The sequence below is a fragment of the Protopterus annectens genome, chromosome 17.part0 (assembly GCF_019279795.1).
Source record: "Protopterus annectens isolate FY-2018-M chromosome 17.part0, PAN1.0, whole genome shotgun sequence".
NCBI classification, from domain to species: domain Eukaryota; kingdom Metazoa; phylum Chordata; order Ceratodontiformes; family Protopteridae; genus Protopterus; species Protopterus annectens.
In genome coordinates, this window is record NC_056751.1 from 573,545,429 (window position 1) to 573,572,902 (window position 27,474).

General features: G+C 42.8%; 1 protein-coding gene across 1 annotated transcript in view; it reads left to right on the forward strand.

Annotated features, from left to right (window-relative positions):
* The window catches only part of LOC122791459 (cytosolic carboxypeptidase 2-like), a 783,816-nt gene that overhangs the window by 266,577 nt on the left and 489,765 nt on the right, over positions 1–27,474 (forward strand). Inside the window, exons 6-7 of the mRNA XM_044059204.1 lie at positions 2,486–2,593; positions 18,001–18,151. Coding sequence (XP_043915139.1) covers positions 2,486–2,593; positions 18,001–18,151 — 259 coding nt within the window. The remainder of the gene's footprint in view (positions 1–2,485; positions 2,594–18,000; positions 18,152–27,474) is intronic.

A 27,474-nucleotide genomic window follows, 5' to 3' on the forward strand; every position in this document is an offset into this window, starting at 1 on the left:
TTCAATGGCCCTTTCAGGAACTCCTGAACCATTTTGGTCCAGAGATTGCTGAAATTTGCTGCTGGGACCCACTACAGGGCTGCTTCGGTCCAACCTGGACCAGGGCTACCTTGCCCTTCAGTTCCCCATCGCCACGGTGACCACAGACGCCCCAGATAGGGTGGGGGGTCATTATCTGGACAGGTCTGTCCAAGGCACGTGGCAGGTTCACACGAAAACGCACTTACATATCAATATCCTGAAATGAGAGCGGTGCTACTGACATTGCAAGCACTTCATTATGCTCTTCCCGGGTACTATTGCGATTCTATCCGACAAACATGTCGGTAGTGTGGTACATATAAACAAGCAAGGCGGAACCAGGTCCTACCCTCTTTGCCGAGAGGCCATGAGAGGTGGTATTGGGCTATCATACCCAGCGTTTTCCAGTGGCAATGGCCATTCTGGGGAAATCCAGTGTGATTGCAGATATTGAGCAGAACTTTCCTGTTGCCCCACGAGTGGTCCCTCAACAACAGGCAGTGGCTGCAAACATCTTCGCCAAGTGGGCCTCCCTTGTTGCGACTTGTTCGCCAGCCCCTCATGTAATGCAAAATGGGGAGTTCTTCACTCTGACTCCCTCTCAGGGCAGATTCCCAGGGATGCTCTAGCTCACAATTGGCCCCCTGGTCTACTTCTTCTTTACGCCTTCTTCCTCCGTTCCCTTCTCCTGAAGGCAGATACAGAAGGCGATTTTATCTAGGAAGCGACATGATTTTGACTGCCTCCACACTGGCCTCGGCCAGGTTTGGTTCCACTTCCTTCTGGAGGTATGCGGTGGAAGGCCCATGGTTTCTGGACCTGGTGCCCGACCTGTTAACTCATCAGTTGGGACAGTCTCACCCATCCTCAGGTCCTTGAGGTTGGCCACTTGGTTACTCCACTTCCAACCTTAGTCAGAGATAACTCTCTTTCTCCAGACGTCATCCATATTTTTGTCCTTCTCACAAACCTTCCACTATTAAACTGTATTCCAGCAAATGGAAGAGGTTTGCCTGGGCCCAGCAATGAGGTAAGAAGATCCCCTTACTGCCCCAGTACTCAGGTTTTAAAATCTTGGCTTCTTTGTTTTATTTGGGCTCTTCTTCAGTTTCCACAATTAAAGTCCAACTGGCGGCCATCTCTAATTTTCATGTCTCCCTTTGAGCCTTCCTTAATGGCAAACAGGCTTTGCAAATGTTTTCAAAGGAGCTGCGGCCTCGCCCCCAATAGCCCATCCCAGCCCCCTTGGGACCTGAATATGGTTCTAGCTTCTTTAACTGCCCGCCTTTGAATCAGCAGCTACTTGTGATATAAAATTATCTTGAAACCGCCTTTGGTAGCAATAACCTCTGCCAAGCGGGTCTCGAGCCAGGCTCTCTGTTCTAATCCTCCTTATTTGACCTTCACAAAGACAGAGTAACCTCAAGTTAAACTCTCTTCCTTGCTCCAAGGTAGCATCCCCCTATGCACCAACAACCTTGAGCTCCGTGTTTTTCCTCAAATTAATAGCGCAGAATATATTTCTTCTATCAGTTGGATGTTCACAGACAACTGCATTTTATTTAAGTAGGACCAATCAGACACCTAAAGTCAGATCAGCTGTTTGTGTCCTTTATGAAAATAGGTTGGGTCAACCGTATAAAACCACCATAGCCAAATGGATTAAAGATTGCATCTCCTTCATTTATTCATGGTCCGCAAAGAGCTACCTTCCCAGTCAGGGCTCATTCTACCAGGGCAATGGCTACTTCTGTAGCATTCCACTCCAAATTATCGATAGATGATAATTCAGTGGCCGCCACCTGGACTTCTCCGCACACCTTCATTTCTCATTACCAGATAGATGTGGCTTCTCGAGGTAGAGCTCTTGGTTCCACAGTTCTCAGAGTGTTTTCCAATGAGCCACCCGGGATTTAGGTGCTAGATGCTGTCCCATCAGTTGGGCGAATGTAGGCCAGATAGATCCTTATTACATCTTTTTTGTTGAGGATTATTATAATCTCGGATGTATGATCCATCTCCTACATTCACACGCACTCCGCCTCCTTCCCATTGATTTAGAGGGAATGTTACACATTGAGTTTTTCTTGAAGGACTTTTTAGTTTGTTACAGTTGTTGGTATGTCTCTGTGTTCGAATGTAGGTATGAAAGTTAACAAACAAGATCTGGGGAAGCAGGCGGGTATTCCCTGGGGATAAGGGGTAGCTTAGCCAATTAGAGACTTCGCTCTAGTATAGCAGGCCGAGCCGGAGCCGGCGTGGATCGCTCCGAACCCATCAGTTATGAATGTAGGCGAGATGGATCCCATACATCCGAAGTTATGGTAAGTACATAACTAAAAGTTATCCTTTATCTGATTTTTGATGGTTTCATTAAGGCCCACGAAATGATAGAATGGTGGAGGTACACATAAAACTTTTAGTACTGTTTCACCAGTTTATGGTGCTTTTGTCTTGAAAACAGAATGGATTCCTAATGAGCCTGAGAAGTTTTACCAACCAACAGGATATGAGAGAACACCGCATGTTGTTGGAGAGGAGAGAAAAAGAGTTGTCTTCTTTGTTGATCCAGGTATGACACTTTGTAATGCACGCAATCTAGTATAAATCAGTAGAACAGTGGAATAGTTGTTTGAGTATTAACATTTATGTGAGCTTATAGCTTTGCATATTTAGATATGAATAATCAATCGTTAAGTATTTAATTTACTCAGAATTTGGAGAAAAAAGAACTTTGTGCTGATTTAATAGCCATCTAATAAGTAATATTGTAGTCAATTTTACAAACAGTATTTTAATCATATTCATTAGTAGCTAGAACAGAACTTTATAAAATATGAACTGATTAAAAAAATGAACTTATTTATTTATTTCACACTTTTCTACACACAATTCTCAATCTAACCTAGAAAAAGAAAAAAAATGTTGATGATAGAACTTTATGTATATTCTGTAATTTATACAATATTATGTATTAACAGCTTTGTAATTGTTCTTTTCTGTACTCAACTTTGTTAATATTAACAGCTTTGTATATCCTTCTTTTTACAGTATTCAACTATGTTAGTACTATAATTCTGCATGCAATCAATGTACTATTATGCAATCTTTTGGAGCTTTTCTCTTCGGGTCTCCACTGAAAATGGGCCAAAATCCCAGTTTGACTAACCCAGTTAACAAATGACAATAAATAAATAAATAATAAATATTATTATTGTTGTTGTTATTGTTTTTATTATGCTTGTTAACTGTGGATGCCCACTAAGGAAGCTCAATTTTCACTGGAATCCTGGGGAGATAGCCTCCATCTCAAAGAACAGCAATGACAAACTAATGACAAGTGCATAACTGTAAAGAAAGATCCAGAGCATTTCATAGTCAGCGTAGGAGAATTCCATAGTATTAAACCTGGATTGATTAGAAAAAAGGTTACTTCAAACTCTGCAAAAATTGTAATAAAAATAAAATCAGAATTATGTTCTTTTTTTAATTCCCTTCTCAGTGGTTCACTTTCCTTAGCCCAATATACTGATTTGTTCCTCTCTGTTGTGGCAAAAGCCCAATACCTTAGAGCCCAGGTGACAGCCCTTCGTGTCATTCACTCCCTTGCAGGATCTGATAGGCCCCTTCATTCCTTGGAGAGGCAAGAGTCAGTTGATAGGGAATGGGCCTGTCAGACATATCTGGTGGACTCTCCTCTCAATCTACCTAGAGCTCCTGACTCCTGCAGTGGCTCGCTTGAATTCTACTATATGGTGCCCCCATAGGGAGCATGTGTCGTTCCAAAAGCTTTTGCACCACTGTTCCCTCAAAAATTCTTAGACAGATTTGGTAAAAGCAGCACACAATATAAAAATGATCAGGATTTATCTTACATTATCTCCAACAATAAACTAAAAATATCAACACAAGTACAAAAACCTACAAGGTATGCAGACAGATATAAAGGAAAAGTATAAAACAAGAGTTTCATTTATGACCCAAAAAAGTTTTATAGAGAATTGGGGAACAAAATTAGTAACACCACTTAAAAAGAGAAGAAATTTTAGACGTTGGAGAATTATTTATGAAAACCTTGTTGAACATAAAAATGCCGAATGGCTAGAAGAATTAGAAGAAACAGTAAAAATGCTCTAATATAGATGATACGAAATGGAAGGAAGTAACAGCCAGAGAAACGGAGATAAATTGGAAAAGGCTCCTAAATGGAAAATCTTGGGCCAGAAGCAAAACCTAACCTCTGGCTAATCATATTAACATCTTTACAGATGTTATTGTTGTTGTGTCTTTCGGCTTTTCCCAGTTAGGAGTCGCCACAGCGGAACTCCGGTCCGCTAATGATTGGCAGTAGATTTTACATGCCGAGTTGCCGGCCCTGATGCACAACCTTCAACGAAGGTAAGCCCATTCACGCATGTCTCTACACAGAAGACGCTCTAGCTGAGAATCGAACGGGACAACGTCTTACTGTGAGGCGACAATGCTACCGCAGCACCAACACCGCTACAGATGATGAGTAAAAATTATGTATATATGCTTATCCCAAACAGACACCAACCTGGTTATCCAGAAGGAAGAATACTCCTCCTTAAGAGTGAACCTACAGCCTACCCTAAGAACTATAGAGCAATAACTTGTCTTCCAATAATATATAAACTGGAATTCATGCAGAGCTTGTACTCATTTAAAAAAATATCAAACATGGCAGTATAACAAACAGGTAACAAAAGAAAGCCCTCTGCAAAAGGGGATCATTTATTGTTAAATAAAACAATAATAGAGAACTTTAAAAATGGGTAGAATCTAAGCTTGGTATGGATAGATTACAAAAATATTAATCATCACCCCATATTCCAGGATTATGGAATGCTTAAAGATGTGTAAGATGAACACCATATCAATTAATTACATTGCAGCCACTATGAAACAGCGACAAACCACTTTACAGCTGATTATGATAAAGGGCAAATTTATTAACCCATATATGTATGTGTGTGTGTGTGTGTGTGTGTGTGTGTGTATGTATATATATATATATATATATATATATATATATATATCGTGTATATGTGTGTATATATATATATATATATATATAGATGTATATAATGCTAGGGTGATTCTTTGTCACTGCTGCTGTTTTGTCTTACTCCTAACCCACTAAGCTGTTTACTTAATAGGGTCAGATCAGTACTAGGAAAACTACTCGTCTGAGCCATTTTAAGCCTAGCTAATTAGTCCATTTGAGAATCAAATTCTGCACCTTGTGTTTGTAAGATAAATTCCTTATCCATTATGCCAACCCCCATAGACTAGACTATAGTTGCACATCACAACTTCCAGAATCTAACCTTGTTCAAATACTACTTTTTTTTGTGGAGGATGTAAAATTATATAGCCTGTCAGATGAATATCTGATAATACAACTAAAAAGGGTTAACATTTTTTTTAGCTGATTATAATAATGGCATTTGGGCTTAATAAATGTGCAAAAGCAACATTTACCCATGAAAGCTGCAGCAGCAAGAACATATAAACCTAGGTCAATAATGTGATATAAAGTACCTTGAAAAGTAGGGTATGTATAAATATTTAGGAATAGATGAAGAGTGTGCAATAAACCTTGAGCAAATGAGAGTAAAGCCTGGTAAGGAATACTTCAGAAGACTAAAGGTAATATTGAAAACTGTCTTGACATCTATGAATATAGTTCAAACTATAAATCAGTTTGCTCTTCCTGTTTTAAATTAAAGCTTTTGTGTGACTGACTAGCCTCAAATAACTTCGAATCAGTTGGACAAGAAAAGAAAAATGCTTCATGCTTATCAAGTGATATATAAAAACAGTGCACACCAAGATTATATATCCCTTGTTCTGAGGGCGGTATGGTCCTCCTCAAAATTGGCTACATGTATAGATCTGCAGTTATGGGACTATATACATATTTGCTGACTTCACCAAATCCAAACACAGTGAAAGTTCTAAAACATTAGGAAAAGTCTAAGATGACATCTTTACTTAGTTTAGCTGAAGCATTTCAGAAAGGAGTGGAAAAGGATATCAAACCAGAAAAAGGGTGAGAATCAGGAAGCAAGAGAAAGTGCCAAAAAACAAACAAAAGATCATAAAGAAATGGAGCAGAACAGAATAAAGCAAAAGTAAAATGGAACACCTGCTATTACAGTGGCAAATGAGGAGAACTCCTGGAACAACCACATGTTGACCAAGATTTGATGCACATATGTTAACAAAGAGGTGAATTTGAACCAAAAGATAAAAGACTAATAAAGGAGTCTCGAAAGTAGGGTACATATACACTGGCTTACAAAGTCTAAAATGTTTTACTCTCTAGCTCAGTGCTGAGACATCCTTGAAAACTTTCACCGCAGCTTTGATGCCGCAAGTCAAAATGGAAAATAAAGAAATATGTCCTTTGTTAGCTAGAGGGGTGGAAAAATCTAACATCCTCATCATAGCTATAGGACTTGGAGGAAGCCTACTTTGCAAAGTCAGAAGACCTTTAGCCAGAAAGTCTTAATTGGTAATTTCTGTGTTCAAGCTTAAAAAGGTTTCCTTTTCAGAGTCCTTTATGATTTTCCATAGCAGACCTTCACTTTAGTAAATCTTGTTCTCCATCAGTACACATACTTACATCAGTCTTAACATGTAGCCAGACACCACCAGCAGGACTGGCCCTCTGATACTGTGGTAGGCACTCCGAGTGGACTAGAGAGGCTAACTGTGATCTTCTACCATCAAACAAATGCATTGTAATGTAATATGTAGTAGTAGAACGTACTCCATTCCCAAAAATATTTAACAGCGGCAGATTCATTTTTCCAACACTGTTGGTCCTCTAAGGTATCTGCTAAATTCATTCCATTTGTACCATCCTCTACCACCTCTACAAAACAGGCTACTTTCTTCTTTGTGCTATCCAGAGAAAGAAATCTTTTGTATGAAGCAATTTGAATTTTGTTAAGAATGAACATAACGTTGGGCAATAAACAGTACCTATTTCCTTGGTTTAATTTCAGGATATTTTCTTTAAGGAAAAAATATCTTAATGAAGACATTTTATTAATGAGATACAAAAATATGCTTAATTCGTAGAAAGAAGGGTTAATGCAGAAGGACAACCTGTGCAACAGAATATAGAAAATATAAATATATACATAAATATTAGTAAATCTATGACACTATAAATAGCACTCAAAACTTCAGCTTTGAGATAATCCAGTTCTTGTTAAAAGTAATATGCCATACTTTAAGTGTTCTGGTTTTATTTTGTATGTATTGCAATATCAGTATTACTTACCATAGTGGTAATTGTTATGTGAGTTTTCTTTAGTGGAATTATTTATTTCCTAGCTGAAGCTGTTGAGACTGCCTCTGTTAGCATTTAGAAATTTATTTTTCTATGAACTTCAGCCTCCCAGCATGATACAATGTTAGGTAATAGTGCAGAGTAGTGCTAGAAATATTGAAGAGTGGCAGGCTTTTAGAGTTGCTCTTATTTTTTGCTCGAGTTTCATCTCTGACAGGATAAAAATCGATGTAAATGTAGTCACATTGTTTTTAATCTAATCAGTTTTACACTGGGTGTTTAACTGTTTTACACTGCAGTACTTTTTAAGAAGTTAAGTTTGTGCAGTGGTGAAATAGGTTGCATCTATGTGTTGTACTGCCAGTAGCCTCATGCAGTTCATTTTTAAAAATGGCATGTATGGTGTGTTTTGCTTCAGTGGAAATAATTACTCATTTATTTATTGTTTTGGAAGTGTCCATGCCATGATTTGATGTTTGTTGTGCTGTGCATACCTCTCAACTCTCCACAATATTGCAAAATGTCCTTAACTGGGTTTTTACTCTAGTTTGAGGAACTGTGACATAGTACCACTGCATACTTCATACATGACCTCCATGTGCACATCACAGTCTCTCTGTGATCTAATCCCAGTATTATCATCATTCAACCCTCACTGTAACAAAACTTTTTCAGATGATATTGGAATGTCATTTGGCCTTGATAAATGTGCAAAAGCAACCTTTAAAAAAGGAAAATTGCAGCACCAGGAAAACATCAGTTTAGGACAAGAATGTGATATAAAAGAACTTGAGTAAGGGAGTGTATAAATACTTGGGAATTTATGAAGGATCAGCAATAAAACATGAACAAATGCGAATAAAGCTTAGTAAGGAGTACTTTAGAAGACTGCAAACAGCATTGACACCTAGGAATAAGATCCAAGTTATAAATCAATTTGCTCTTCCTGTCCTAACTTATAGTTTTGGAGTGATTGACTGGCCCCAAAAAGTGTTGGTTAGACTGGATATTAAAACAAGAAGGATGCTTCATGCTTACCAGATGATTTATAAAAATCATTGTATACCAAGACTATATATCCCCCATTCTGAAGGAGGGATGGGCCTCCTTGAAATTGATTACATGTATAGATCTGCAATAGTGGGACTCCACACATATATACTGACCTTACAAGATCCAAATGTGGTGAAAGTTTTGAAACATGAGGAGAATAAATCTTAGATGACATCTCTGTTTAATTTAGCAGAAGCATATCGACGTCAAGCAGGAATGGAAATCAAATCAGAAGTGGATAAAAAACAGGCAGCAATTGAATGTGCTAAAAAAACAAAAGAAAGAATACAAGGTGAAGGACCAGATGAGAAGGCAGGAAATGTGGAAAAAACATAAACATAGTTGCAAGTATAGAAAACGTCTGGAAGAGCCTCATGTTGATCAAGAACGAACACAGAAATGGTTAAGGTGAGGTGAATTTACATCAAGAAATGAAAGGTTAATATTGGCAGCCCAAAATATAATGGGCTACGTACACGCTGGTTTACTAAGTCCATTGAACATGTGGGAGAAACAAACATATGTAGGTTTTGTGGAACCGAATTGGAAACAGTCACACACCTTATTGCTGGTTGCAACTCTCTAATGGCAGAGGAACTGTATACTGAAAGGCATAATAATGTGTCGAAATTGTTACACTGGAGATTGTGCAAACATTATAGTATCAAAGTAGCTGAAAAACATTGGAAACATGAGCCACAGAGAATCATAGAAAATGATGAAGCTTACATCACATGGGCTCACCCAGTACCAACAGTCCAAAAGATAGATGCTAGAAAACCGGATACAGTGGTCCAAGAAAAGAAGACAAAAGTAGCATTGATCATTGAAATCACCACACCTAGTGACTACAGTGTCTTGCGTACAGAGAGACACAAAGTCATAAAATACCTCGATCTGCAGGCCGAAATAAGAGCCATGTGGAAGAAAGATACTCAGACAGTTCCAATAGTAGTAGGAGCAACTGGTCTTATAAAAAAAGAATTTTCAGACTTATTTAGATATATTACCAATTCATGTAACACCGTACGAATTGCAGAAGGAGTCATTAATGGGCACATTGCAGGTGCTGCGAAGAGCACTTTTGGCTGACATCAAAGAGTGAAACAATACTAATTTCATGAACTTTAATCGTACTTTGACTTAGGAATGGGGTACATTCTCATCACGGTATTAGAAACCCAAATGACTTGGAGAAATTAAAAAATAACCTCCAAATAGTTTCATGAATAAACCTTTGTTCCCTCATAAACTGTGCTACAAACCTGTCCTACAGTTTCATACTACATTTGCATCAGAAAAGAAAAAAAAGCAGTTCACATTACATATAGAAGAATTCAATAAATGCACCGAATTTTACTCCCTTGCCAAAAAGTGTGTGTGTGTGTGTGTGTCTGTCTGTAGCAATTTGTGAGGCACATCTTCTGAAAGGATCATTTCTAAATTCATATCCATAGCTAATTTTTAATCATATCCATACCATTCACCAAATTTTGCCCTACATACCAAACAAAAAAACTTTTCCCATATGCATACTGCTGCAACTCAAAACATTAAGAAAAAGAACAATGCATTTTTGTGAAGCAACAATGATAAAAGTAAATGTGACCACAGAATGAAGGTAACACATTCACGAGTATAAAAGTCATTTAGTAATCAGTAACTAAAGAAATTCATTGTATCCTAGCGGAACTCATTCTACTCGTGATTTCCCAAATGTCTTTCACTACAGTATGGAGAAAGCCACACAGCCTCACCAACATTAACACCGCTGTCATCTGATCTTCCTGATGATCTCAAGTAAGAGTCATCCTTTTAATGATTTTGAACTTCAGAATCAGAAGTTAAACAAACAACTCGGACATCACTGCTATCATTAGGGGAAAAAACACCCCAGTATTTAGAATCGCTTTTACCCACTGAACTGTTGGTCTTGGTTGAAAGCATTACATAACATCAAATTCAAAGGCCATTCCTCAGAAAATTGCATGGAGGCAGAGCATTACAGAATGAAAAATAACAGAAAAAAACCGAAAAATAATTGTAAATCATGAAATGACTGCAAATCATGAAATGATTATGGTAAAACCACAGAAGGATGCATTGCAACAATAAAACAAGCTTGAAGGTAAAAATAGCAACATATTCCTTTGTCATTGTGAGAGCTAACTGAATCTGTAAGTTAAGCCACAGTTTATATGACAGATTTGTCATATGAGCTAGTTAAATATGCAAACAGGCGGAAGTCACAGTGCAATTATTACCTGAATCTGAGGATATCAGTAAAGTATTAAAATTAATATCCAATGGTAAATAAATAAATATAGGAGACCAGCTCACATAGTGGTTAACGTCTTTGCCTCCCATGGCCTCCAGCCAATACCTGTATGGAGTTTGCATGTTCTTCTTGTGAATCTATGAGTTTCCTTCCATCTTCCAAAAAAACTCTGGGGTTTTCCATCCCAAACTAATCAAGAATGGAGATGTAAGCAGCAGCAAAGACTAAATGGTGCCCTGTAGGGAGAGGAGTTGTATAGACCAATCACTTTGGGCATCTGCTGTGGTGTGCAATATCCTCAAGACAGGAGAACACAGATCACAGACTGTACACCGAGGGAGGGCTAGCCACCTGATCGTGTAAAATATGACTCTAGATGATTTGGTTGTGTTAACTAATGTCACCAAAAATGAGCATGGTTATTTGCCTGTGATAACTCATTTGCAAAAAAACTGATTGTAATGGTTTCTTATCACTTGTATGTAAACTCCCTTCTTCACATTTTTAAATTATGTTGGTATCTTTTTTTTTATTACATTTTTATCTTTCTTCATGTGCTCCGTTGAGTCTGGATCATAGCTGAAAAGAGTCAGCTGATCAACACACCTACCTGTTTATCAGATAGACATAAGTAAGTACAATAAAAAGATGCACTGATTGTCTGTGTGCTCACAATGTCATTTGATTTTTGATGGGACCCTGTGCTGTCAGATGCATTATTCCCTCAATTTCCCATATATGAAAAGCTCTACCTGACATGGCATCAGCATCTGCAAGAAAACTTTATTATTTCTGGGGATGCTGAGATTATGCATGTCCTTTAACCCTGGGACAGAAATGCTGTGTATGGCTCAAGGGAAACATACACTCCATCTGTATGGGTGCTTGGGATTTTAAGAAAACTTTGAGGGACAACAGAAGAAAGCCTTACTAGTGTCCCACCTGCTGTAGAGGCCATCTCAAAAATCGGGCAATACAGCAAGCAGTCATGTACCTGTCACATATTATGAGTACCTCACATAACAATTGATGTTATGTGATCCTATCTCGCCTACATTCTGATTGATGGGTTAGCTCCGACTCGGCACGCTTATGCCAAAGAGCGAAGTCTCTTATTGGCTGAGCTTACTATATCCCAGGATGCACCACTACCAGTCCCCCAGATCTCGTTTGCCGCTAACTAGCAAAAACGTGGTCTCGAGCTGGCTGAGCTAAGTAGTGTTTTTCACTAACTATTTCTGTCAGGAATTTTCTAATTCTATAACAAAAAGCTGTTTTAACAGCTATACCGTACTTTTGTGTGTGACTGGTATTTCTTGTGGAAAATTTTGTGTGTGGTTGTGTGTTTGTTCTGACTAGAGGCCCCCTTGAATTGAAGGGCCTTCCCTGTCAGTCAATTGTTTTTCAAACCCTTAGGGGTTCTAGGATTCCCTTTAGTTATTTTTTCTGTAGTTGTCGGACTGTCAATCTTAATCGGCAACCGTTAGCTATCATTGTAGTGACAGTCATTTAAAAAGAAAAAAGAAGTGTGTTTTTTTTCTGTGATAGGGTTACTAAATTTGTTGCTATAATGTCTCAGGCTCCTAGGCCTTCGGGCTTTAAGAAGTGCACTAAGTGCAGTTTTAAAATGTCAATCACAGATGACCACTCTCTGTGTATATTGTTTGGGCCAAACGTTTGCAGGAGTCCTGCAGCGTGTGTCACGCGTTTTCCTCGAGGGTCCTCCAAGAGAGGAAAAATAAACTTATTTTGAAAGGCCTTATAAAACCCTCTTTTGAAGAAGCATTAGCGTCCTCTCCTTCTCCTGCTAAAAGAAAAGGCGCGGCTCCGACCAGTCCGTCGGACCCGACCGCCAAAAGACATAGGCAGGCTTCTCCTTCGGCTCCACGGACTTCGGAGCTGAGGTGAAGTCTGCCTCGATGCCTCCAGTCTCGACTCCTCTGGGTTCGGAGTCGACGGCTGGGGCATCGAAGCGGGTCACCTTCATCGGCTCCACTGATCTCGGAGCGATGAAGGTTGTCCGCTCAGACACTTCCTCCTCGGCGCGAAGTCCTCTCGGCACCGATGGAAATTGGTTTGGACACTCCTTGGCGCCGATAGTTATCGAGTCGCCTCGAGCCGTCCCCTAGTCCCTTGGAGCCGTTGGAGAGACCTACTCGACCCGCTCGGTCTCTTCCAGGTCATCGAGGATGTCAGATTCGGACATAGACAGGGTGCTCCAAAGACTGTTCCAGTCCCCAGTCTTTCAAAAATTTGTTTCGGCTCTGACCCAATTGGCTTGAGCCGATAGCCCACTCCATTGCCATTCCTCCTCCGACCGCCGGCTCCGCCGGAGCAGGTGCTGATGGAGCCAGTAGAGATCCTGGGTCGGCTCCGACCCTTACTCCAACCCGGCCTTCGGGTCCGAGTTTAGCACACGGACTTCTTCGGCTGGACCCGGGGTGACGTTTGGGACCAATGCTGTCTGTTCCGAGCCTCCCTCTCGATGCTTGACGCGGGACTTCCGTCTGCTATCACGGCTCGGGGACCGGACCCTCCCAGGATTCTGGGGTCCGGCTTTCAGAGCTATGAGGAGTGCCTTGGCCAAGTCTTCTTCGGCCATCTCTGGCTTTACCGGCACCTTCCTGGGCATGGTGACTGGGTCTTTGGCAGTTCCCCTGTCTCTAGGCAGCCGAGCCCCGGTGCCTGGGGGTACCCCCACGGGGTTCCCTCCTCCTGAGGGTTCTTGAGTTGTCTTCGGAGGAGCCCCCAAGGAAGAGATCGTGCAAGAGGAAGCACGTGGACTCCCCCGACGAGTCTCTTACATCGGACACTGATCTTGATGATGCGGAGGGGTCCCCAAAGTCGTCCTCGGATGATGTCTCATTTGCAGACATTCTAGAGATCCTTAAGCAATGAGGCGGCTGGAATTCCAAACCCCCCTCCGCTGATGAGTCGGTGTTTCTCAAGGCCTTCGGGGCTCAGCCCTCCGCCTCCTGGGTGTCTCCGCCCTTCGACGAGCTCCTGGATTTGGTTTGTCGGAGGGCGTGGGAACATCCAGATACTGTGGAACCAGTGCCTTCTCGCCCTAACAAATTTTTGTCTGCCCCACCCGAGAAGGAGTTCGTAACTAAAGGCGTGGCTGTAGATGCCATGGTGGTGGCATCTGCTACCCAGCAGGACGTGGCAGAGGCTTCAACGTCCGTCCATCCTCCTAATAAGGAGTCTAGGAGCATGGACTGCAGGGAAGCGCCCTGACTTCAGCGGCCTTTACCTGAGGTCCCTGAATTATTTGGCACATTTCACCAGACTACAGAGGGATCTGGTCAAGGAGCTCTCAGACTCCCTCTCAGGTAACCTACCTGAGCAGCTAGCCCAGTCGGTTAGCTCTCAGTTGGCTATCCTTAACTCGATTTCTAACTCGTCCATGAGGCTCATTTCATATGCGGCCGAAGGGGCGGCAGAGCGGCAGGCACAGGCGTGGCTCACGGAGACAAGCCTGGCTCCATTTGTGTCATTTCGGAGGCTTTCAAGTCTTCCTTGCCGACGCTCCCTTTGATGGGTCCTCTTTGTTTGGACCCAAGGTATAAGACACTCTTACCCGCTGTGAGCAGGAGGGAAAGACTTTATCTGCCGTAGGAGCACGTTATTCCACTCCCTTTCGGCCTTATCCCAAGGCTAAAGAGGAGGGAAAATGTGGTTCCATAAATCACAGAAATTCTTTCCCCAACAGCAGGAAGATTCCCTTCCAGAGGCAGAGGACGGGGAAATTTTTCTGGGAGACGCCGTCCCAGAGGCGGCAGAGGCCCCCGCAACACTGGAGACCGCGAGTCCTTTTGTGGCTCTTCAGCCTCCCACACTTCATGAGTGATTGCCCGGCTGTGCTGCTCCGGAGCCAGTTGGGTGCCGTTTTGCCAAGCACCTAAAAGCCTGGGAGTCTATTACTCAGGACAGATGGGTGCTTCGGATTATTGCCGGAGGTTACACCATTCCTTCACACACTCACCCCACCGTCCAAAAAATTCCGGACCCACCACCCAGTCAAAGGGAAATTGCAGCCGTAGACGCTTCAAAGCTGCTAGAAAAGGAGTCATCCAACCGGTCCCCACAGACCAGATTGGATCCGGAAATTACTCAAGGTTCTTTTTAGTGCCAAAAAAGACAGGGGACCTGAGACCCATTTTGGATCTCAGCAAACTAAACCAGTCCGTCATGAAGTCCAAATCTCGAATGGTCACTTTACAATCCATTCTCCCATTATTGGAGAAAGATGTTTGGATGTGCTCCATAGATCTCAAGGACGCCTATTATCACATACCGATACATCAGGCGTCCAGGAGGTATCTGCGCTTCAGCCTGGGAGACAGTCATTTCCAATTTTGTGCACTGCCCTTTGGTCTCACCACAGCCCCAGGGTGTTCACCAAGTGTTTGGCAGTAGTGACTGCTCACCTGAGGAGTCTCGGATTCCAAGTGTTTCCCTATCTGGACGACTGGCTCCTGACTGCCACCACCAGGCATCTACTACTAGAAAACCTACAAGCCACCATCTCCCTGGGTGCTTCCCTGGGAATTACATTCAACTGGTCAAAGTCTGTCTTGCTGCCTTCTCAGCGCATAAGATTCATAGGAGCAGAGATAGACTCAAAATTGCTAATCTTCCTTCCTACCAAAAGGATACAAACATTACAAGGTCAAGCCCGAGCCCTGCTTCTAAGATCCAAAGCCCCAGCCAGGATGGTCCTGCAACTTTTAGGTTCAATGTCTGCCACGGTTCTCCTAGTTCCTCTGGCAAGATTGCACATGAGGATTCTTCAGTGGCTGTTATCGACACAATGGTCTTTTCAGGATCTCCCTCATTCATCAAATACTGATTACAGAAGCGTGCAAACGGGACCTCCGCTGGTGGCTTCTGTCATCCAATCTGAATCAGGGAAGACCTTTTGTTATACCCTCTGGTGGCCACCTTGACAACGGATGCCTCCCAGACGGGGGGCATTGTCTGGGCAGGTCAGTTCAGGGTTCTTGGCTTCCAAACGAAACATTTCTCCATATCAATGTGTTGGAAATGAGGGCTGTACTTCTGTCCCTACAAGCCCTCCACAAGTTTCTCCCTCAAGGCATTATCGCTATCCACACAGACAACATGTCGGTGGTCTGGTATCTAAACAAACAAGGAGGGACCAGATCTTACCCCCTTTGCAGAGAGGCCATGAGGGTGTGGGAATGGGCAGTGGCTACCAACCGCTTCCTGGTAGCGACCCACATTCCAGGAAAATCCAATGTATTGGCAGACGGACTGAGCAGGACTATTCTCTCCTCACGAGTGGTCCCTGAATGAAACAGTAGCAGCTCAGATTTTCAAAAGATGGGGGATTCCGTGCTGCAACCTATTTGCAACACCACAAAACACGAAGTGCAAAGGTTCTTTCCTTGACCCGCATCAAGGGGAGGCAGCTACGGATGCTCTAGTCCAACCTTGGCCAACAGGACTGCTTTATGCTTTCCCTCCGGTTCCACTCCTCCCCAAAGTCATCCAGAAAGCTTCCCAATTGGGGTCCACAATGATTCTAATTGCTCCAGATTGGCCTCATCAGGTATGGTTCCCCTACCTACAGAAATATACTCGGGACGGTCCTTGGTTTTGGATCTAACTCCGGCCTTCTGGTTCATCAGTCGGGACAACAGCACCAGTCCCTTCACACTTTGAAATTAACAGCTTGGCTCCTCCACTTCCGACTTTAGTCAGAAATCACACATTGGACCCGAAGTTATTCACATTTTATCTTCAGCCCACAAACCCACCACTAAGAAATTGTATCACAGTAAGTGGAAGAGGTTTGCTATCTGGGCTCAACTCAGAGGCTTAGACCCTATTACGCCCCGATACCAGAGGTCTTGAAATTTTTAACATCCTTGTTTAATCAAGGATCTTCAGTCTCTACTATTAAAGTCCAACTAGCAGCTATCTCCAAATTTCACGAATCCATACACCCACCGCTGATGAGTAGCAGATTATGTAAAACTTTCATAAAAGGTGCTGTGCTTTTAAGACCCCCAGTTTTTCATCCTGCCTCCGTGGGATCTTGATTTGGTACCGTGCCTTAACATCTTCTCCCTTTGAACCGGCTGCTACATGTGAGTTGAAATATCTGTCTTGGAAAACTGCCTTCTTAATTGCAATTACCTCTGCAAGAAGAGTTTCAGAACTTCAAGCCCTATCTATCAAACCACCGTACTTGATTTTTCACAAGGATAGAGTATCACTTAGGCCTAATCCATCTTTTGTTCCAAAAGTTTGTTCTAATCTCTGTCTCCAACAATCTCTAGAGCTACCAGTTTTTTTTCCAAAATTTTCAAACTAAGCGGAATACACCTTGCATAAGTTGGATGTTCACAGGCAATTGCACTTCTATCTAGACAGGACTCAACAAATTCGAAAAACAGACCAATTGTTTGTGTCCTTTTCAGATAATAAACTGGGTAAAACCATCACTAAAGCTACTATTGCCAAATGGATCAGAGATTGCATAACTCAGGCTTATTCCTCTTCAAATAAGCAACTTACAACATCTGTCAAAGCTCACTCTACTAGAGCTATGGCTACCTCTATTGCATTTCATTCCAAGCTCGCTATTTCTGAGATTTATGCTGCTACTTGGTCCAATCCGCACACTTTCATTTCCCACTATAAATTGGATGTGGCATCTAAAGGGCGAGCATCATTTGGTTCCACGGTACTCAGGAGTGTTTTCCAGTGAGCCACCCAGGATTCAGGTGCTAGGGCGCTGTCCCATCAGTCAGAATGTAGGCTAGATAGGATCACATAACATCTTTTAGTTATGTACTCACCATAACTTCAGATGTTTGGGATCCATCTCGCCATTCCTAATACCCACCCTCCTTCCCCCTGCCTTGGAGATCAGAAGAGATTGAACGGTTTGAGTTCTACTGTTTTTATCTTGTTTCATCTGGCGATGTTATATAAGCAGTGCGTGCGTGTGTGCATGTATGCGGACAAACTAGATCTGGGGGACTGGTAGTGGTGCATCCTGGGATATAGTAAGCTCAGCCAATAAGAGACTTCGCTCTTTGGCATAAGCGTGCCGAGTCGGAGCTGAGGGATCGGCTCCGAACCCATCAGTCAGAATGTAGGCGAGATGGATCCCAAACATCTGAAGTTATGGTGAGTACATAACTAAGTTTTCATTTATATTGAAAAGTGGAGGACTAAGACACTAAGTACTGTGAACATTTGTTGCTAACAAAAGACTGCAAATATTGCTGTGTGTAAAATACATTAATTATTTCCTTAATAAAGTTCTTCTTTTGTTTTCAATCAGCAACAAAAGGTTCTTACTTCAACTGTTCACGTGTTGGTGGATGCAGAGGACCCATTAAGCAAGCTGCTGTCCGATTGAATGGAACTGAAGATGATCCCCTACTGTTTGAGTCCAGGTTTGAGAGTGGAAATCTACAAAAAGTGGTCCAAGTGTGAGTTAAACTTGTCATTGTCATAGCAGTGTGTTTGATTATGTTAAAAAAATATGTTCAGAAATTGCAGTGTAATATATTGTGGAATACAGATAGCAATTATGTAGCACTCCTTGGAATAACGTCTACTAAATGCTGGAAGAGAAAACAGCCGCGGTGGTGCAGCGGTAGCGTTGTCGCCTCACAGCAAGAGGTTCTCCCGTTCGATTCTCGGCTGGAGCACCTTCTGTGTGGAGTCTGCATGTCCTCCCTGCGGTTGAGTGGTGTTCGAGAGACATGCGTGAATGGGCGTGCCTTCATTGAAGGTTGGGCATCGAGCTGGCACCTCGGCACCATGAAAATCTACTGCCAATCATTAGCGGACTGGAGTTTCGCTGTGGTGACCCCTAACCGAGAAAAGCCAAAGGAACAACAACAACAAATGCTAGTAGAGAAAGGCCTTGTTGTGCACAATTGCCTGATATATTGTTAGCCAGCTTGGAACAGAGAACTTGATGCTCAGGAACACTGCTTTATGGTTCCCAAAAAAATGAAATTCCATTTTCATGATGTGAAGTCTAGAAATTATATCCATGATTTTTAAGTGCAATGTCTGCTGTTTACCATGATTTCATTATAATTTTTCTCTCTCTCTCTCTCTCTCTCTCTCTCTCTCTCTCTATATATATATATATATATATATATATATATATATATATATAAAATGTAATGTATAAAAGATGGAACATTAAAACAGATTCTGTGCACAGGACACTAAAAGTTAGCCGACCATATAATAAGTAGTAAATGTAAGAAGAACCACAAATTATGTTGAATGAGCACTCTGGCCTAAAATGCTGATTTAATTGAAAGTCCCATGTTTTTCCAATACTCAGTCCAAATTAGAGATTTACAGGTATTTTCCCAGAAAAAAATGGAAAATCTGTGTCTGTGGTGATGCTGCAGAGTGCATGTGATACCAAGTACAGAGCTAGATCTTGCTGCAGGCTGACATAATTTTGGTGTACCCATTGTCTGAGGTGTCATGAAGCATTAGCCAGTTCAGGAAAAGTAGATCCTTATTGGATAAATGGGAAAAATCCATTCATGAGGAGCCATTGTCTGAGGTGTCATGAAGCATCAGCCATTTCAGGAAGCGTAGATCCTTATTGGATAAATGAGAAAAATCCATTCATGAGGAGCAAAACTTGGAACTTTTTTTCAGTGAACGTTGTTGGGGGAGGGGCTGACTGTTACCTTTATATCTCAGTGGCATTATGTTGTCAGCCATCTGCTCTTTTAAGTTATTTCATCCCTTTAGATGTGAAGGTACATAGGTTAGAATATTTTGGGTCCCATTAATAACATCTTATAAACATCTGACCAAGTTATTTGCAACATATATATGTTCATAAGGAATCCTTTTCTCTTTCAGTGATTTGTATGGTTTTTAATGTCAGTAGGACAGGAATTTATTTATCTATACAAAGGTTATTCCACCATGCCTGTACAGGGTACTCATTCTGAGACTGCTTCTGCAAGAGTTTTTCTAGAGTGAAATGCTGCAGTTTTTTTGAGTAGTTATCATAAAGAAGACCAGCTCTTCAAGATAAGCTCCCAACAGCTGATTCCAACACTTCCTCCAACCTTCCTGATGTACTGCTGTTTCCAACAGGTCTTGGACCCTTTCTGCTCATAATGTTTCTGCACCTCACCCAAAATGGATCATGAGGCCATCATATTTAAAAATAAGAATATAATCAAAACTCAGTCAGTGGAAATTATGATGCAATAAATGACATGCTTATGAAAAAAGCTGGGATACTATTTACATTAACCCAAATACATCTGCTCAGGATAATGTTCAGTGAATTATGTGATATTATTAGCTACTACAGTTCTAAACATCATATACCAGTGAAATGTTGATTTTAACCAAATGCTCTTTGGTGGAACTGGAAAGTTGGTAAGATATAGAGCAGAAAAAGAGGTACTACTTTGTTTTCAGAACTACCCTAGTCATGGATTCATTGATGTTCTTCGTCTCACATTGCTGCAGTCATAACCTGTGGGTAGTCCGCTGTCCTCGGTCGGCACAAATACCAAAGTGTTAGGCTGGCGTCGGTCATGGTCGCTCAGAGCTGACGTCAGTACGCAGTAGTACTTAAGCGCATGACCGACGCCATATCCTCAGTCTTTCTTGCCGCGTGGTCTGAAGCAGAAGCAACCTTTGCAAGTGCCGTTCGGCGTTCTGAAATTTTCGTTTTTCGAGTTTCAGACCGAAGACCAAGTTGGGCTAAGTACCTGCTAGAATATTTTTGTCTTTTCTTGCCTCAGTTAATCCGGATGTCAGAAAAAGTTAATAATTGTATTTCTTGTGGGAAACAGATACCTCATAGGGACTATCACTCTCTCTGTATTCCTTGCTTGGGGCCTGAGCACGACGTAGTCGGGTGTCGCTGCGCTAGATTTAATAAGCGCACCATAACGCAGATTAGACTGTGCTAGGCTTGTTTCGAAGCGGTGTAACTATAACATGCCGTCGGATCCTCCAACGCCCGCTACCGCGAAAAAGCAAAAAGATAAATCTTTAAAGTCTAAACCGGATGAGTCGTCCGTTGCGGACGCCGGATGTCCTTCATGGATGCATCTGCAGTCATAACAACTGGGGTTGTCCTGTCGTCAGGCAGCCCTTCGGTCGGCCGGATTCCAAAGTCCGGGTCCGCTTCGCTGATGTCGCACTTCACCCGGCGTCATCTCTGCTGGTCTTCGGTATAAAGGCATCAGCCGACGCCATTTTCCTCAGTCTTTCTTGCCGTGGCGCCAAGCAGAAGCTGTTCGCAAGTGCCGGTCGGTCAGATCCAGAGATTACTACTACCGAATACTCCTTCAAGACTTCTAAAAGCTAAGTACCCCGTTGGGGACTCTTTCTTGCCTCAGCCGATGTCAGAAAAAGTCAATAACTGTTTAACTTGTGGGAAACAAATACCTCATAAAGATTTCCACTCTTACTGTTTGCCTTGTTTAGGCCCAGACCACGACGTATCAGCCTGTTCGTCCTGTGCTTCCTTCAACCGACGAACGCTTAGGCGTCGGTCGGAGTTTGCTGAACAGTTTTTCGCTCAGATTTTGCGTACATTATGCCGCCGGATCCTCCGACTACCCAAATTGTTAAAAACGCAAAGAAAAGACCGACACTCGCGTCCGCGGTTTCGCCGAAACCATGGTTAAGCAAAATGAGTGTCTCGGTTTCGGCGAAACCGAGAAAACTGATCAAAGTACAGCGAATCAATGACTACTACTGAGGTTCCGGCTACTTTACTTGAATCGGCCTCAGAAATTTTACCTACAACAGTGGTTACTAGTGACTTATCAGACACCATCCCTTTGGATGTCTCTACCCCAGCACGTGGTGCTGCTAGGCCTCCTGCAGCCATGTCTATTAAGGCCTTTGCCAGGGCTAAAGCAGCCAAATCTACTAAATCAGTGCCTGTTAAACCCCTCAACCAGGCCCACTTCTAGTTCACAAATGCTTACTCTGGCAGAAGATTTAATATCCTTAATTAGGGGATCTCATTCTCACCCAGACAGGGCCTCTCAGCCCCAGAAAGAGACCAAGAGCAGAGCCCCGAGCCTGTGTCCACTGATGATTCTGGATGACTCAGATATTACAGACCAGCCAGAGGCTCCTTTCTCCAATTATGAAGACTCAGATGCTGAAGAATCCATTCCAGCTGCTTCTCCACCAGAAGAATTCTCCTTTGGGGAAACCTTACATGCCATGAGAGAACAATTCCAATGGCAGGAACAGGATTTCTCAGATTCTAGAAAAAGACTTAGGACTTTTCTGCACCTACCACAACACAGGCCCTTAGCTATACCTCCTGTCCTCTCTGTTGTGGACGATGCATTTAATGATGTCTGCACTGCACCAGATTCCTTACCTCCAGCCCCTGCCAAACCTGATAGATTTTACAGGGTGCCAGACACTCATCATCACCTATACAAGGCCCCACTTGCAGACCCCGAAACTATATCCCAGGGGCCTAAGGCAGTAGCCTCGACCACAGCAAAAACCCTATTCCTTCTGAAAGGGAAGCCAGGTCTTTAGACAGATGGGGCAAAAAAGTTTACACCTCTGCTACTCTCTCAGCTAGAGCTTTAAACTGTCAGTTTCACATGATACAATACAAGAGTTTATGCTTGATCAGTTAACTAAAAAGCTATCCTCTGATGACACTATAGATAAGAAATATGTATTAGAAATGGTAAATAACATACAACAGGTTAGTAACCATTCCTTAAAATGTGGCTATGATGCACTGGAGGCTTCATTTAGATCAGCCATGACTGGCACAGTGATAAGAAGACATGCATGGCTGAAGGAACAGGTCTTACCGGATCATGTTAAAGCTAAGTTATTAGATGCTCCTATGGATAAGGCCAGTTTGTTTGGTACACCTGCCCAGCAGGTAATGAAGAAAATGGAAGAAAAGGCAAAATCTGTACAAACGGTTAAAGATTTCTTGCAGGTTCAGCCCCAAGGTTTAGCAGGAACTGGCCTGCCAAAATTGGTCCTTTCCTGACTCCACAAGATCCCAAAGGGGCAGGAATAGACGTTCCAGAGGCAGAAATCAATCCAGAGGGGGTGCCTACAGAGGACGACAGTGGCAAGGTAATAACAGAGGCACAGGCACAGCCACTACCACTACAACAGGACAATCACAGTGACTTGATTCTAACTCCGCCTACCAGGGAACAAATAGCAGCACCACTAGGCGGAAAATTAACCTTATTTTCGAAGAACTGGCACTACATCACAAAAGACAAGTGGATTTTGCAAACCATAGACCAAGGTTACCGGTTCCACTTCCACACTTTACCAGTCAAAAGAGGAATGCCAAGCCTGCCTCCAAATAAAAAAACAGAAGCTCTACAGCAGATAATGCAATTAACAAAGATGAGAGCTGTGGAAAGAGTACCAATAACAGAACAAGGCAAAGGATTCTACTCCAGACTATTCCTAGTTCCAAGAAAGGAAAAAGTTGGAGACCTATTCTCGACCTGTCCACCTTAAACACATACATCATTGTCCCAAAATTCAAAATGCTGACCCTACAGCAACTTCTTCCCATGCTGGGCAAGGAGTGTTGGCTGGTAACTCTAGATCTCAAGGAGGCATACCTGCACGCCCCCATTCGACCAATTTGCAGAAGATACCTCAGATTTCTTGCAGGATCAGAGCACTATCAATTCTCAGCATTGCCCTTTGGCTTATCTACTGCGCCCAGAGTATTCACAAAATGCCTGGCATCAGTAATCGCCCACTGCAGACTACAGGGAATCCAAATTTATCCATACCTGGACGACTGCCTGCTACAAGGGGACAACAAAAGCAAGCTGACAACAGATTTACAAAGGGTCATTTACTTGCTACAAGCACTGGGATACACAGTCAATTTACAAAAGTCAAGGCTGATTCCATCCCAAACAAGGACATTCTTGGGCTGAATTGGACACAGTCAAACAAATGGCATTCCTAACTGCAGAAAAACAAAAAGAGCTCCCTCTTTACTTCTTGGCACTAACAAAACGGAACAAGCTAACAGCAAGAAAAGTTCTGCAGGCCTTGGGCTTCATGGCATCATGCATAATCTTGGTCCCACATGCCAGACTGCATATGAGAAAACTACAGTGGTACCTAAAGAATTTATGGTCCCAACACAGGCACAGCCTAGAAGCAGAAATTCCACTAATCCCATGCCTAAAACAGGAGTTCCTATGGTGGGCTCAAGCATGCCAGTTAAACCCAGGCCTACCCTTTTACAACTATCAAGCAAGCCAAACCATCACAACAGACGCCTCAGACCTAGGATGGGGGGCTCACATGCTGGACAAATGCGTACAAGGATTGTGGACGCAGGACCAGCTTCACCTGCACATCAACCTAAAAGAAATGCTGGCAGTAAAACTGGCAATCCAAAAATTCAGACCATTTCTCAAAGAAGGCCATTTGATGATAAGGACAGACAACACCACAGTCATGTGGTACATCAGCAAACAGGGAGGCACTCATTCATACCCCTATGCAGAATGACTTTGGACCTTTGGAACCTGGCACTCAGCTACAACATCCAGTTACAGGCAATATTTGTACCGGAAAGGAGAACACTCTAGCAGACATGTTAAGCAGTACCACCTCGGATGCTCACGAATGGATGCTACTCCCCAACATCTTCAAGATCACCGCAAAGAAATGGGCAATGCCACAGATAGATCTATTCGCTTCCCTCTCAATCACCAGCTCAAAAATTCTGCACAAGGACATTCCATCCACTTGCATGGAAAGTGGATTCTCTCCTTCAGCTGGAAAGGTCTGACAGCATATGCATTCCCACCTCTTCCTTGATACACAAGGTATTACTAAAAATCAAGGAGGAACGTCCAAGGATAATCCTGATAGCTCCGAACTGGCCAAGACAACACTGGTACCCATTGCTGAGGAGCATGTCTCGGGACAAAATGTGGTCAATACCCTTGATGCCTTTGATGTTAACTCAGAACAACTACAGCATCATGCATCCAAACCTAAAAACGTTGCAACTGACTGCATGGAACATCACATAGCAGCAACTAATCCAGATCTTTCCCAAAGGGTTAAAGACATTATCCTTGAAGCCCGCAGACCTTCAACAAGAAGGAACTATGCAGGAAATGGAAAAGGTTTGTCATTTGGAGTGCTGAAAGAGGAAAAGATGTGTCAATATAGATATTGCTAACATTCTGGAGTACTTGGCAGAGCTTCTACATACAGGCCTGTCCTATTCCTCCATCAAGATACATGCATCAGCTATTTCAGCAGAATACAGCCTTGATCCACCTGTCTTCTCACATCCTCTACTCAGGCAGTTCCTCAGAGGGATCAAGAATGTAAAACCTCCTAGGAAGCCACCATTGCCAGCTTGGGATTTGAACTTTGTGTTAGAAAAGTTGACACTCGCACCTTTTGAACCAGCAGCAACAGCAGACCTTCAGCATCTATCATGGAAAACTGCTTTCCTACTGGCAATAACCTCAGCAAGGAGGGTTTCTGAACTTCAGGCCCTAATGGCAGTACAACCCTTCCTAATCTTCCACCAAGATAGAGTGTCCATGAGGACTAATCCTACATTTATGCCTAAGGTGGTATCCAGAGTGTCTTTAAACCAGGCAATCCACCTACCTACCTTCTTCCCAACCCACAAAACAGAGGGAAAGAATACTGCATACCTTGGATGTACATAGACAGCTACGCTACTACCTGGACAGAACAAAAAGTAACAGAAAAACTGACCAGCTTTTTGTAGCCTATGCAACAGGAAAGGAAGGAAAAGCAATTTCCAAACAGACAATCTCCAAATGGATAGGAAATTGCATACGATTCTGTTACTCCTTCCATGGAAAACCAATTCCACAGAACATAAGGCCTCATTCTACAAGGGCAACAGCCACTACCACAGCCTTCTTACGAGGAGTGGCAACCAAGGACATTATTGAGGCGGCTACTTGGACCTCCGTGCATACATTTGCCAAGCATTATAATTTACCTCTGTATTCCAGATCCCAAGCAGGGTTTGCCACTGCTGTACTGCAAGGGATCCTAACCACACCATAATCTATTCTTCCTCCTCCCCTAGTTGGCTATGGTATTCTACCCAGTTGTTATGACTGCAGATGCATCCATGAAGGACATAGTACAGTTTTGTACCTACCATAAATGTAGATGTCCGAACTGGATAGCATCTGCAGTCAGGATTACCCTCCCTCCTTCCCCTCTGTGGTACTCCTAGGGTATTTACCCTCCTAATAGCTAGCTGGTGGGGGGAGTCTCTTATGGTGTATTTGTTTGTATATATGTACATACATGCTTATTTTTTTGTGTTTGCCTTCTATCTTTTTGGAAACATTGGCATTTACCCAAAAATTTAGCCTTCCAAGAGGGCAACTGGCATCTGGGGCAAGAAAGACTGAGGAAAATGGCATCGGCTGATGCCTTTATACCCGAAGACCAGCAGAGATGACGTCGGGTGAAGTGCGACATCAGCCGAAGCCGGACCCGGACTTTGGAATCCGGCCGACCGAAGGGCTGCCTGACGACAGGACAACCCCAGTTATGACTGCAGATGCTATCCAGTTCGGACATCTACATTTATGGTAGGTACAAAACTGTACTTTCTATGGAATCTACGGTTGAATCTGTGGATCCAGCCGAGGTCTCGGCTGAATCCCAGGGGGAACCTCTACTTTTACAGGAGTTGGCCTCTCAGGAGTCAGGTCAGGCCGAGGGGGCTTCTCAAGTTTCTGTGGTTCCATCCTTACAAAAGGTTATTAGGCCTTCTACTTCTGTCAATAAAGGCCCTGCTAAGGCTAGACCTGGTCTTTCTGGTACAGGTCTTAGCCCTAGTTCTTCGGGCTCTGTTCCTAAAAAGCATATGTTGAAAATGGCATAGGATTTGATTACTTTGATCAGGGGTTCTATGCCCCCTCCAGAGAAGAGGCCTAGGGTGGAGACAGATTTAGAGGGATTGGAGCATTCCTCTGATTACTCTGAGTCCTCAGCTGAGGATATCCAGGATTTTCCTCCCTATTCTGATTCAGATGCAGAAGATTCTTGTCCTTCTGCTTCTCCTCCAGAGGATTTTTCCTTTTCCGAAACCTTGCACTCCATGAGGGAGCATTTCAAGTGGGAAGGTCAGGATTTTTCAGATTCTCGTAAGAGGCTTAGTGAATTTTTGTTTTTGCCACAACATAGACCTTTGGCTATTCCCCCTGTTTTAGATGTTGTTCAGGATGTTTTTTCTGAAGCTTCTCTTGATCCGGATTCTTTACCCCCTGCCCCTGTCAAGTCAGACAGGTATTACAGAGTTCCAGAGGCACATAAATATTTGTATAAGAGTCCTAGAGCTGACCCGGAAACTATTGTTCAAGGGCCTAAGGGTGTCAGGGCTTCTGTAGTTAAGAATCCAGTTCCTCTGGATAAAGATGCTAGAGCTTTGGATAGGTGGGGTAAAAAAGTGTATACCTCCTCCACGTTAGCTATGAGGGCTTTAAATTGCCAGTTTCATATGCTGAAGTATCAGAACTTTCTGTTAGGCCAGTTGAAATCTAAGGTAGATGCTTTATCTGAGGGTATAGAGTGTAAGGAATTGCAGGACTTAGTTCATGCTTCAGATCAAGTTGGTAAGCATTCCTTGCAGTGTGGCTTCGATGCTCTTAAGGCTTCTTCCAGGGTGGCTGCTACTGGTTCAGTTATTCGTCGACCTGGCTTAAGGATCAGAATTTGTCAGAGCATGTTAAAGCTCTAT